General features: G+C 33.0%; 1 protein-coding gene across 1 annotated transcript in view; it reads left to right on the top strand.

Annotated features, from left to right (window-relative positions):
• The window catches only part of Hdx (highly divergent homeobox), an 80,446-nt gene that overhangs the window by 37,862 nt on the left and 27,800 nt on the right, over window positions 1–14,784 (top strand). The window contains exon 4 of the mRNA XM_026410544.2: window positions 2,288–2,434. Coding sequence (XP_026266329.1) covers window positions 2,288–2,434 — 147 coding nt within the window. The remainder of the gene's footprint in view (window positions 1–2,287; window positions 2,435–14,784) is intronic.

Below are 14,784 nucleotides of genomic sequence, written 5' to 3' on the forward strand. Positions count from 1 at the left end.
ACTTTCTCCTTTAAATGTCCATTTTTCCCCTTTTCTAAATGGGTATTCAGTTTTAATTCTAATTGATTTTTATTACCTTATTTATTTTCTTAGTTAAAATATGCTCTTAGGGAGCTTTAAAAATAAACGCTCTTCCCCAATAAGCTTCTACTTAATAGGCATTGTCATAAAAGGTCGCCTTTAGCATTGCTAATGCTAAGACCCCAGCACATTTCTAGCAAATCAAATCAGGTTTTATTTAGTTCAATTTAAGGGATGAATCAGCTTTGCATGTCCTCTAAATGAATTACAAATTAATTGGCTGAGTGTGTTCAGTGTTCTGTTCATTATTCCTTCCATTCTGACAGTAATGCAGCTTAACCTGCAGTGGAGATTTTGGTGCAATGGAAAATTATGGGAATATTTATGTTAGCTGTTTTGATGAATTATTTGGAACTTCCTAGAATTTTATATTGTTTATGTTTTTCTAACTTTTGAGAATTTAAGCTACACAATATTGTGCAGTTGATGTAGGATGAGCTCTTAATATGATCGTCAGGCTGTTAAAAAATAAATAAAACAATTTAGGGCTATTCCTCTTGAAGATAAAAAGCTGGGATGACATGCTTTGATTCATTTATTGGGAACTTGTAATTTAGTATTTGGAAATATAATACATGTTACTCAGGGTTTTTTTTTCAAGTAAGGAGAAAAGATATACCTAATGATCAAATATATTAATAGATACATCACTCTTGTTACTAAGCTGAAAATTCATATATTACTTTTCCTCCTTGTGGCTAAAATTAATTTAAAACATACTTGTTCCCAATTGTTTAGTATTACATCATTTTTAGCTATTGTAATTTTTTAAAGTCATGAGTTATTGTTTTATACATCATTTTCCACTGTTACCCAAATATGATTTAGGAAGGATTCCATTTTAGATTTCATTTAGAAAGGAAATGTTAAAAGCCATCTATGTCTAGGAAGTGCGTGATATCTTGCCTCTCTTTTGGACCAGACAGTATCTTCTTAGACAGAAGGCAGCAACAGAAACTCACACCTCATGCCATGGTTTTCAACATTTGTATTAAACTCACATTTATAGTCAATCTCTCTCTCTCTCTCTCTCTCTCTCTCTCTCTCTCTCTCTCTCTCTCTCACACACACACACACACACACACACATACACACACACACACACACACACACACACACACTGTCTCTTTTCTCTCACCACAGTATACAGATACACAGACAAATACACAGATACACATAGTTTCAATTAAAGTCCATTTTTGGATTTTTCCACCACCCATTGAGATAATTGGAGAATTCGTAGGGATGAAGTCTGTAGAAAAAAATCAGAGCTATTTATGTTTCTAACTCTGTCATGGACTCTGTATGCCCTTATTGAATGAGTCCTTTGACCTTTATTTCCTGAAACCTTATCAGCAAAATGGAGGTCGTTATCCTATCATGTTTCTAATTTACTTCCTATGGTTGCCTCTAGGATTCATTGAATTAAAACAATGTAAAGCCCTTAGTTTATAGAATAAAAAAAATTTTGAGAACAAAAAGGTTAGGTTTATTGTGAAAAATTTTGAAGCCATAAATATGTTTGCTTTCTTAGAGCTATATTATCCTCTTAAATTTCAATTACTTACCTTTAAAATTAATTACAATATAACTAGAAGGTTTGTATGGCAAATCTAGATTAATTTATCAAAAGGCACTGATGTAATCATATCTTTGGTTTTTATCTGTGTGTAGTATTTGAATGTGAATGTGTTTTATACAAAAAATGAAGAAATATATATTAAATGTTAGCAAGTATTATTTACAAATTCGGGGTGACTTATATTCTTATTTATGTACATTTTTGACAGTGAATAAGTATTATTTGTGTAATTGTAATTACTCAAAACCAACATTTTAAAAATTTCTGATAAAAATCCAACTCTTGGCTAGGATTGTGGCTCAATGGTAGAGCATCCACCTAGCGCATGTGAGGCCCTGGGTTCGATATTCAGCACCACATAAAAATAAATTTAAAAAATAAAGATATTGTTTCCAAATACAACTAAAAATAAATATTTTTTAAAAATCCAACTCTTCATCCTAGCACATCAGAAATAAAATAAATGAAAATACTCATTTTCAAAATAAGGAAACAGAGAATTATGAAATGAATTCACCTACTAGTTTACATTTAGAGTAACAGTATAGCTCACCCTGATGACCCTTTCTATAGCACTGCTTTCTTTGTTTATTCTAATTTTTTAATAAAAAATGTATTGTTTAGCTACAGGACCGTACTCAGTTCAGTGATCGAGACTTAGCCACCCTGAAGAAATACTGGGACAATGGTATGACCAGCCTGGGCTCTGTTTGCAGAGAGAAGATTGAAGCTGTTGCAACTGAATTAAATGTTGATTGTGAAATAGTTCGGGTAAGGCATTTTCAATAATTGTCATGCTATAGTTGATGAGTGGTATAAATGAAAGCTTTTAAACACCACACAAAGTGCTAAAAACAATGCCATAAATAAAATGAAAGGATAACCCACAGAATGATAGATTTTTAAAATTATGCATTTAATATTAAACATATCCAAATATGTAAATAAATCTTACAACTCAGTTATGAAATGGCAAATACGGCAGTTAAAGATAAACAAAGGATCTGTGAAAACATTTCTCAAAGGAAGTATGCAAATGGCCAATAAAGACATGAAAAAATGTTTAACATTAGTCCATAATGAGATAACCACTCAACACATACCATTATACTACAATAAAGAAGACAGACAATAACAAGTTTTGGTCAAGATTTAGAGAAACTGGAACCCTTATACACTGCTTGGCATAATGTAAAATCTTTTAGCTACTTTGGAAAACTGTCTTCAAAAATTTAACATAGAGGTATCTTAGTTCTCAACAATTCTATTTCTATATAAATACTCAATTTAAAAGAAACCTATATCCACCCGAAAACTTATACACATATATTCATAACAGTAGTATTCACAATATCCAAAATGTGGAGATGATCCAAATGTCCACCAAATGAATGGAAAAACAAATTGTAGTATATGCATATAATAGAATATTATATAGCTATATAAAGGAATGAAAAGTGGACACAGCCTGCAGAATGGATAGGCCTTGAAAGTATCATTCAAAAGCAAATAAGCTAGTCACATTATTTTACATATTATATGATTCAATTTATATGAAATGTGCAGAAAAAATAAGCAAATTATAGAGATAGAAGGTACATTAGTGGATGTCCACACCCGAGGTTAAGGAGGACAGGGTAATGGCTGCTAATGAATACGGGTTTCTTTTTGTTCTGAATTAATCTAATTAATTTGAAAGTAGAGAATTGAGATTATTGCACATATCTGTGGATCCATTGAAAATGTTTTAACTGTATACATTAAATAAGTGAATTGTATGGTGTTAAATGTATTTCAGTAATGCTATTAAATTATATGAGGTAATCAGAAATAAATCTCACATATTCCTGTAATGAATGATAGATTTAAAAATATGCTGATTAATTATGAAAACCTTAATAGGGGGTTTTAGGTAGTGGTGGTTCTGGTATTTAACAATCAGCTGTTTAAGGAAAATGACATTGTGACATTATTATTTATTAATTTCTGTGGTATAAAATTTCCCACCCTAGACCAGGGGTGCACACCTGTAATCTAAGCTACTTTGGAGGCTTAGGCATGGGCATGAAGATTGAAAATTCAATGTCAACCTGGGCAACTTAGACCTTGTCTCAAATAATTATTGTTACAAAGGCTAGGAATGCAATCCAGTGATAAAACACTTACATGTGCAAGGCCTTGAGTTCAATCCCCACTATTTAATAAAACTAAAAAAGATTTTCATCATAGCCAGGCATGGTGGTGCATGCCTATAATCCCAAGAGGCTAGGAGACTGAGGCAGGAGGATTGTGTGTGCAAAGCCACCCTCAGCAACTGCGAGGCACTAGACAAGTCAGTGAGACCCTGTCTCTAAATAAAATACAAAATAGGGCTGGGGATATGGCTAAGTGGCTCAGTGCCTCTGAGTTCAATTCCTGGTACCCCCTACCTCCCCTCAAAAAAAAATATTTCTACCATAGCTGATGTGTCTTTCAATGCAAAGTTGTGAAGAGATGCTAACAAGTGAGTCTTGTTAGCAAGTAAGAACTGGCTTCAGCAAACACCAAAGAATCATCCCAAGAGATCCACAGAATAGTACTATTAAAGAACAAGTGACAAAACATAAACTTATTCTGGAAGAAATAAAGTATTTTCTTACATACATATGAAAAAGCAAACAACATAGGGAGAAATGGTGGAATACAGATTTCTCAAAAGGAATGCTATTTTAAAAATAGATAATATCCTGTTTAGAGCCTTGCTCTTTCTTGTTAGAATTCAGATGGGAAATCAATTTCAATTCTTTATTTACTGAGTATGATGCTATATGTTAGTTATACTAACAAGGAGGGCGAAATGCATTAGACACTTCTTAATTTTAAGGAGCTTAAAGTCTAGCAAGGATGACACAAGAATATAAATGACAGAAGAAGAATTGGAGTGGGATCATTGTATGAGAATCCTAAGTAAAAGCCAAAAAGAGGAAAGTGTAGAATATATGTCCTCATTGTCATATTTATTTTTATTTCTTTAAATCAAAGTTATACATGCATATAGCTTAAGTCATTCTATAGAATTTGTCAAAAAAATGAACATTCCTCACTTCTCCACTCCTACCGTTTTTCAATAGCCAGAATCAAACACTTTCCACTCTGTTAGATGATTCATTTGTATTTACTTCCATCTATACATGATGTGCTATATTAATTAAATTTACATTTAGCTGTAAGTTACAAAAACTCAAAGTAACAGGGACTAAGACAAATAATTCCATGTGTAAGTCCAGTAACTAGCATAGTAGTTCTGCTCTATGAAATCTTGAAACCATGGTGCCTTCATCTTCTATTTTGTTATTTTATAATGCATCCTCTTCAAAGTCCAAAATGATGGCATATGTAATCTAAGCAGTACAACAGAGAAGGGTAAGAAAAAGTGTCAAAGGGTGTTAAAAAAAACTACCTTTTAAAGGGTAAAACTGCCATATGATATTCGAACTTATACCCAACTGGCTAAAGATTATTCACATGGTCATCCCAAACTACAGGGTAAGCACGAATATTATTTTACTGTGACATTAATGTGCCCAGCTAAACCTGCTATTATTCTGGAAGAAGGTGAAAATAAGTATGGGGAATAGCCAAGTATCTTTTCCATATCTATTTATATTGCTACTTCTTGATTTTTCAACATTAGACTATGTCTATTCATTTTTTGAAATGCAAGGATTTTTTCTTAAAAATTCTCTTTTTTAGAATTCTTTCATTGACCATTTTATTTACATACATAATTCCTCTTCCATTATCCTCCCTTAATTTTCATCAATTTGATACTCAATATTAACATTATTATGACTATGTAAATGTGTTACATCATTCAACTGGGTTGTACAATATCAGTTTTTCCCTTTCTGCATAACATTATTTTATTACCCTGAAGTTCATAATTTACTTAGTTTTTGTTTTTTATATTATGTTTGCTTGTTTAGATTTCTGTGTGCTTAATACTAGTACATCCTCAAACACTCTCCCAGTTGTATATACCTCCTTTCAATTCATTCATAAACATTTGGTAGTGAAACAAATCCTGAAGCTATATTTCCTGTAGTCTTCTGATGTTTTCCAGTCTGGATTGGTTACTCTCTGCATCTGGAATACAACTTTTATTCTGAGATTCCCATTTTTATATATTTATCCTTTTGATCTACCATCAGTAACTATGTTCAAACTGTCTGTCTACTGAGTTTTTTAGTTTTTTTTTTAAATTTTCTATGACTATGTCACTGATACTAGTAAGGAATCTGTGCCATTTTCTGCCATAGAGCCTTCTTGAGATCCCCAAATTGCAAGAGACAGGAGAAAAGGACAGCAGCTTTTTTAAAAGCATACAGTGAAAAGATAAAATATCCAGAGAATTCCTGACAAGTATTCTATCAATGACCAAAGCCATGGACATGAGAGCCCTCACTGAACCATTACTATGTGCAGAATACTGTATCCCTGAAGCAAGTCCTAATTAGAAGAAAAAGGAGGAAGAAATGATACTATTTTGGTTATATATTATCTATTATTTCTGGTGATTTTTGAACATGTCAGGATGTTCATGTCAAGGAGAAAAGGTGAAGAGGTCATGTGTTTTAAGAGGGTTTCTTTATAATATCTGGTAAATTACACTAAAGAAGAATGTGTTTGCCATAAAATATATTCTCTAGATTTCAGGAAATTACTTAGATGTTCTAAAATCTAATATACCTTCTAGTTATTGATAACATCATCATAGTTATTGATAACAAAATCTTTGCCACAGGCTGTTAACCATTACTCACAATATAATTTGGAAATTTTAGATTTATTTTTCCTTTTTATAGAGTTGTTCCCTGTGCTTATTCATGGGCAGTATGTTCCAAGATCTCCAGTGGATTCCTGAAGCTGCAATTAATGCCAGATCTTCTATACACTATGTTTTTCCATACATGTATACCTATCATTAAGGTGATTTCAAAATTAGACACAGAAAGGGCTCAAAGATGGCAGAATAAAGACACTCAGTACTTGTTTGCTTCTCCACAGAATAGAAACAAAGTTAATAGGTGTGTAACTGCTTGTGTGAGCACTAGAAATTGACAGCACAGAAAACAAAACTTGGTGAATTCCATAGATTATGGAAAACAGTGAAGCAAGAGAAGAGAAACAGGCTAGCACCTGGTACCTGGCACTTCCGTTGGGAGAAAAACAGTTTCCGGTAGAATGCTGCATCTTGCATGCCAATAGCTTAAATAAAAAGGTGACCTGGATTCTTCACAACAAGCTAACTTTAGAGAAGAATTTCACTGCATCTTTCAGCAAACTCGTAAAGTACTATATTCAGCAGCCATCTTGAAAAGAATTGTATTGTCAGAGACCAAACTGCTTTGGGGATAAGATAACTCAGCAAAATCACATCCCAGTGCCCCTGTGGACACTCCACTGCATTGACTGAGCAGGAGTAGCCATGCTTGAGAGAAAGTCTCTGACACAGACCTGCTGAGAGATTTATGTTGCAGGGAATGCAGGCTGTGACAAGAGACAGGAGTGGAAGGCACAGTGGTTCAATTATACTGCCATGTGTGGTTTTGCATGTGGTGGGGCAGGACTGAAGGCACCAAAATCAAGAGTAGCCAATCACAGAACCCAATGGTTCAGTTGCTCCTTCCAGCCTCAGAGGCATTCTGAGGATCTTTCATGGCTTTGACATTTACCACAACCTCTAAGTGCATAGACAAAAAACCTCCAGAGCAAATACACACTCCACATGATTCACCTTCTTCCAAAACTTAGTAGGTGAGAAGGGCTCATTGTGGCTCTAACATTTGCCATAACCCTAGGTGCAAAGACTGAAAACCTGCAGATAGAATATGCAGATAGAAATGGTGAACACATTTCACTTTAATTTATTCAGCAAGAAACAAAAGGAGCAACTGCATACCACACCAATATCTTTGGCAAGAGCTGAGAAGAATTAAAACAAACTGTAGTCACAACATATTACTGCTTCTCATCCCTACCATCTGGTATTAGAAGACCTGGAGAGAAGCATTTCCATGCAATTTGGCTAGGTAGAATTTTTATTTGTTTTTTTTTTCTCTCCATCCACTCTATCTTTTATTATTGTTTTTAATAATGTTATGTATTCCTTCTTTGTTCCACATTTAACTTTTTATTTATCTGTATTTATTATTTAATTTATATTTCTTGTTTCTCTTTTTTCTTGGTGTCTCACAGTACTAGTTATCATACCAGGGCCTTGAACATATTGTGTGAGTGCTCTACCTATGAGCTGTACTCCAAGTTCGACTAGGAGGAATTCAGCCCAGTTCCAATCACAATCCAGTCCCAAACAAACCCAGGCAGAAATTTTTTTGTTTATAGAAAAGAGTGGACATAATATCATTGATCTAAACCTATATCCAGATGGTCATTGATAGAGGGAGGATGACATCCAGCTCCTGGGCAGATGCCCCACAGTAGAATCAGAGAGGAAAAACACAATAGTTAATGGCATCAAATCTATGTCTGTCCTCTACATTAGTGGCATCCACACCTTGTCAGATCATGGAGAGATGATAAATCTGAAGGAAGTCCCATGAGTAGGAGTTGAGAGTCTAGCCCTCAGTCCTCGCTGTGAAAATGAAAGGCATTAGTCAGACTAAAAAACAATTCAGCTAAAAGCCTCAACAACAGATTAAATCCAGAAGAAGAAAGAATATAAAAAACTGAACATTATGAATTTTAGGAGGTGACATGCTTCCTTATTTTTCATATTTCTTATGTTTCTATGTTGAGATTTGTACATTTGTTGGGATGACTATCTCTCCTTTTTAAATATTGTGCCCTTTTTATATGCAGCTTTCTTCTGCCATTGTGAATTTGGGTGTCAATTTGTTATCTAATGTTGATTTTATTTCCAACTTGACTCCATAGTGTAATTTTTTCTGTAACTTCTTTGTAATTTGTGAGTTTGAGCATAGAGAATACTCTATCAGTGTTGAAGAGACCCATTGTCTCTATAAGATTTGTAAGAATGGGACACTCTACTACTTCAGGCAGTTTATGGTATAGGTAGCAGAATATTTGAGATGTGCCATTTGTGTTTACTTCTACTTTGGAAATAGTAGACCCTATTAGGAGTTGCAGATTTCCACAGGCACTGTTGTTAGTAACTCTGTTACTTGAAAGTGATTCTGATGCTGGTTGCTCCAGTTAAGCTTAAGGGCTTGAAGCTCTTCTTATGGTTGGAGACTGCTGTATGTCACCTCCTAAAGTACATAAATTTGTAGTAATATACTTCAAAGATATCAAAATAGATGAAATGTTAGATGAAGAACTCAATTGTGTTAAAAAATCTCAATGAAATCCAAGAGAATACAAGTAAACAGTTGAAGAAAATAAAGAAGACAATGTAGCATGGTAAAGAGCAATTCATATTGGTATTTTTGAAAAAAAGAACCAAACAGAAATATTGGAAATGAAAGGCAATTAGTCAGATTTAAAAAAAAAAAAACTAAAAGTCTCAAACAGCTTAAATCAATCAGAAGAAAGAATTTTGGATATTGAAGACATCTCCACTAAAATATTGCATTCAGACAGCAATAAAAATTAAGAAAGAATGAAAAGAAGATACAAGATGTCTGGGACACCATCAAAAGATCAAATGTCTATATAATCAGTATACTGGAGTAGAGGCTACACACTGTGGACAAAGAGAACATAGTAAAATAAGAGCAGAAAACTTTTCAAATCTTGGTAAAGACTTTAATGTGCAGGTATAGGATATATTAGGAACCAAAAATAGACATAACCAGAAAAGAACAAGTTCATGACATACTACAGTTAGATTGCCAAAAGTACTGGACAAAGAAAGAATATTAAAGACTGCTAAGAGAGCATTGGCAAATTACATTTAAAGGCAAACCCAGTATGGTAATGACAGATTTCTCAGCAGTAACTCTAAAGGCCAGGAGGATATGAAACATAGTATCTCAAATGCTAAAAGAAGATAACTGGCAAAGAAGATTGTGTTTTCCAGCAAGATTAATATTCAGAATCAATGAGGAATAAAAGATAATCCAGGATAAACAAAAAACAAGGGAGTTCATGACCACTAGACCATCATTACAAAAAATGCTTAAGGAAAATCTATGTGCAGAAGAGGAAGAGAGACAAACACAATCATGTTTGCATGTAAAAGAATAAAACCCTACTAGAGGATGAGTCATACAAATGAGATAAGAAAAATCAACTCTATCAATATAGTAAACCATCAATTTTTTAGGTTGAATAAAATAGGAACAAATTAACATATAATACTCTAAACAACCAAAAGAAAATCAATAAAGTGATAGGAAAAAGCACAAATCTTTCAGTACTATCTATGACTATAAGTAGTAGTCTTCATTCTCCAACTAAAAAATGCAGATTGAATGAATGTATTAAAACATAAATTGTAGCAGTGTTTTCTATACAAGAAACTTACCTCACCTGTTAAACCATACACATGTTGAAAGTGAAAGGATCGAAAAAAGTTATTCTAAGCAAATGGAATATGAAATCTAGCTTCAATACCTATACTCACATCCAAGAGACAGAAAATATCACAATACATTGATCAAAGGAACAATACACCAGGAAGATATAGTTATTGTTACTATTATAAATATATATGCAGTAAATGTTAAATAACACAACTTCATAAACAAATACTACTAGAAATAAAGTGTGAAATAAGCCTCAATTCAGTAATAGTGTGTCATTCTAATACCCCACTCCAAACAATAGACAGATCATGCAGGAAAAAAAAAAATCAACAAAGAAACATGGAGTTAAATTATAGTAGAGACAAGTAAGACTTAACTGACATCTGTAGAATACCCCTTCCCACAACTGGAGAATACACATTCTTTTCATTAGTATATAGACTTTTCCAAAATAAACTATATATTAGAACACAAAGCAAATTTTCACAAATTCAATAAATAAATTTCTTGAATCTTATCTTAGAATGAAAATATAGGTCAGTGGCAAGAGAAACTGCAGAAATCTCACAACTACAAATGCATAGCCATATCATCCTAAATGGGGAAAAAACTGAAAGCATTTCCTCTAATATTAGGAAAATGAAGAGGTGTTCATTCTCATCATTCTTATTCAATTCAACACTATTACCTCCAGCCAGAGCACTCAGGCAAGAGAAAGAAATAAAAACATGCAAATAGGAAAGGAGGAGCTCAAATTGCTGCACAGTTCTATACATAGAAAATCCTAAATATTTCACCAAATATTTATTTATTTAATTTTGGTGGTACTGGGGATTGAACACAGAGGTGCTCTCTACCACTGAGCCACATCCATCCCCACACATTTTATTTTATTTTATTTTATTTTTTACTTTGAAACACATTCTCATTACATTGCCCAACCTGGCCTTGAACTTGCAATCTTCCTGCCTTAGCCTCCCAATTTACTGCAGTTACAGCTATGTGACATCACCCCCAGCCCACCACAAGATTTTAGAACAGACAAATTCAGCAAACTAACAAGATACAAAATGCAGTAACTTTTCTTATATATCAATAATAAACTTGCTAAGGGAGAAATTATGAAAGCAGTCATATTCATAATAACTAGCAATATGATAAGTAGGAATAAATGTAAGAAATTGAAAAACTTCTGCAATGAAAATTACAAAACTCTGAAGAAAGAACTGTAAGAAAACAGAAGAAGGTAGAAATACCCCCATGTTCATGGACTGGGAGAATTAATGTTAAAAATGACTGTCTCACAAAGACAACTACAGATTTGATGCAATCCATGTGAAAATTACCAATGACATTCTTCCTATCACTCAAAAACATCCTAAAATTCATTTGGAAACACTAAAGATCCTGAATAGCAAAAACAATCCTGAGAAAACAGAAATGCTGAAAGTATGGCAATTCCTGGTTTAAAAACATAATACAAAGCCATAGTAATAACAAAACAAACAAAACAAAAAACCCATAATGGCATTGGCATACAAACAGACCCATAGAACAATGAAACAGAAGACCCATAAATAAGTTCACACATATTCAGCCAATTGATTGATTCTCAACAAAGAAGCCAAAAACATGCTGGAGAAAGGACAGCCTCTTTGACAAACAGTATTGGGAAAACTGGATACTCTCATGTATAAGATTGAAACTAGAGTCCTGTCACCCTATTCAAAAATCAAATCAAAATGTACAAAAGAGGTTAATATAGGATGAGAAACTTTGAAATTGTTACAAGAAAATATGGAAAAATCACATTAAAATTTGGGCACAGATAATGATTCCCTGCATAGAACTACAATAGCCCAGGAATCAAATCAAAAATTGACAAATGGAATTACATATAATTAAAAAGTCTCTGTACAGCAAAGGGAGCAATCAATGGAGTGAAAGATAACATAAATAATGGGAGAAAATTTTTTCCAGATAATCCTTTGACAGAGGATCAATATCCTGGATATGTTAAGAACTAAAAAAAACTTAGCAATGAAAAACAAATGAACTGATTAGTTAATAGTCCAATGTTCTGACCAGATACTTCACAAAGTGAAGTACAAATGACTAATAAATATATAAAGAAATGCTTATTACCTTAACCATCAAGGAAATGCAAATGAAAAATATATTAAGATTGTATGTTACCCCAGTTATAATGAATACTATCAAAAATAAAAAATAATAAATGCTGGTGAGCTTGTTAAGAAACAGGAATCTTTAGTGCACTTTTCGTGGGAATATAAATTAATTAATACAGCCACTTTGGAACACTGTATAGGGGTTCCTCACGAAAAAAGCAAACAAAACCACCCCCAAAAAAGAAAAAGAACTACCATATGATCATCTACACCACCCTTGGGTATTTATTCAAAAGAAATAAATTTAGCATACAAAACATATGTTTCCATACAAAGGTTTATATCACCAGTATTCAAAATTAGTCAAGATAGGAATTAGCCTAGGTGATTTTCAGTAGATGAATGAATTGATAAAATATGGTTTATACACACAAAGGAGTATTATTCAGCTAAAACAAAAAGAAAATCTTGTCATATGCAGGAAAATGGATGGAACTGGAGTTCATGATATTAAACAAAATAAACCTGACACGGAAAGACAAATAAGTTTTTACTTTATATGTATAAGCTAAAGGGGAAAAATCTTTTTTAACCAGAAAGTATAAGTGAGACTATTAGGGTCTGGAAAGAGATCATGGGTAGGGGTGAGAATGAGAAGTAGGGAAAGGCAGGAGAATGGAGCAGGCATAATACATGCATCTGTAGAAATGCTAACAGTGTAATCCATTAGTTTGTGCAATGAATATGTTTTAATAATTATAATAATTAAAAATAAGCAAATTATGCATAATTAGAGATTAGCAATAGTAATATAATAAAATAGAATAATTATAACAATGAACTATAATAGAAATCACATGAATGTACTCTCTTGAAAGTGTAAAGACATATATTAATATATTCAGACTGTAATTGACCACAGATGACTGGAACTTAAGAAAATAAAATTGTGGATAAATGAGGGCTATTGTACTTCTAAGAAGTATAGGAAACAGATTTTGTATACTTTTACTTTGACTTTATTGAATATTAGTGTTTCTTTAACTTGAAATGTCAATCCCAGGTTAGTGCCCATTATGTATTCACGTCCATTTATTCAGGTAAACTGAATACCCATTATATGCCAGACCTCTTCTAAGTGTCATGTGAAAAATGCAGCTTTCCCAAAGAACTTGTAGTTTCCCATCATCATTTTTTTAAAAATATCTCTGTACTTCAGTTATCAGGAAATGAAGATAATATATCATAGGGCTGTTTTGAAATATTATATGTGGATAACATATGAAGCACAGTAATTTCTCATTAAAGTTATCTTCCTCTCCTGTGTTGTTGAAATTGCCCTTTCATCTGTATTAGGATTATAGTAGATGTATGTGACAAAGTAATTTTGTGTGGTCAGATATTTGTATGAACAACATGTTTGAAGTAAATGTTTAAATGTTTGAAATACAATTGACAAACTTCATGGAAAACATGTACTTTTTGTTTAAAATTATATTTATATTCAAAGGAGCATGGTTAAATTAGAAGTTGATTTCATAGAACAGTACTTTTCAGTTATTATGTAAAAACTTATCTACATAAACACTGGTTCAAAGTTGGTGAGCACCTTGGGATTGAATTCAGAATCTTTAATATATTTGCATGAAATGAGGCCAGATTAGAGAACAACTTGCCCAAGATAACTCAGGCAGCCAGTCACTAGAGGCCAGATCTCTTTACACCAGTCTAACATCATTTCTGTTTATAACTTAGTAGTTTATGCCGCTTCATAAAAATTATCATGGATACTTATTAAAAATATTGATTACTCAATTCTGTGCCTGTAGAATCAAAAATTGCAAGGAAGGACCTGAGAATCTGTGTTTTCCTTTCCCTAATAGTATTCTTTTTATTAATTATACAAATCAATGAGTCTCACTGTGAAATTTGTGCACATGCATATAACATGTATTGATCATGTCTACACTCCTTTCTACCATCTTTTGTTCTTCCCTCTCTCTCCTCTCCCCACCCCCCTTCCCAGTTTCTAGCAGTACATAACAGTCCATCTTGTACATTCAGATCACTCTTTTTTTCTGGTACCAGGAATTGAACCCAAGGGCACTTAAAAACTGAGCAACATCCCCAGCCCATTTCTTTTTCTTTTTTTTTTTTTTTTTTTTATTTTAAGATATAGTCTCACTAAGTTGCTTGGGGGATTGCCAGGTTTCCAAGGCAGGCTTTGAACTTGAGATTCTCCTGCCTCTTCCTCCAGAGTCACTGGGATTAACAGGTGTGTGCCACTATGCCTGGTTTCAGATCATCTGTTTTTAAAGCTTCCACATCCCATAGAAAATATATGATACTTTTTCTTCTGTCTATGAATTATTTTGTTTAACAGGTTGAACTCTAGTTGCATCCATTTTCCTGAAAATTATAGGATTTACTGCTTTTTTACTCTCACATCTTTTATTTATTTGATGATTTTTTATTTGTTCTAATTGCTTACACATGACAGTAG

The sequence above is a fragment of the Urocitellus parryii genome, chromosome X (genome assembly GCF_045843805.1).
Source record: "Urocitellus parryii isolate mUroPar1 chromosome X, mUroPar1.hap1, whole genome shotgun sequence".
Taxonomy (NCBI): domain Eukaryota; kingdom Metazoa; phylum Chordata; class Mammalia; order Rodentia; family Sciuridae; genus Urocitellus; species Urocitellus parryii.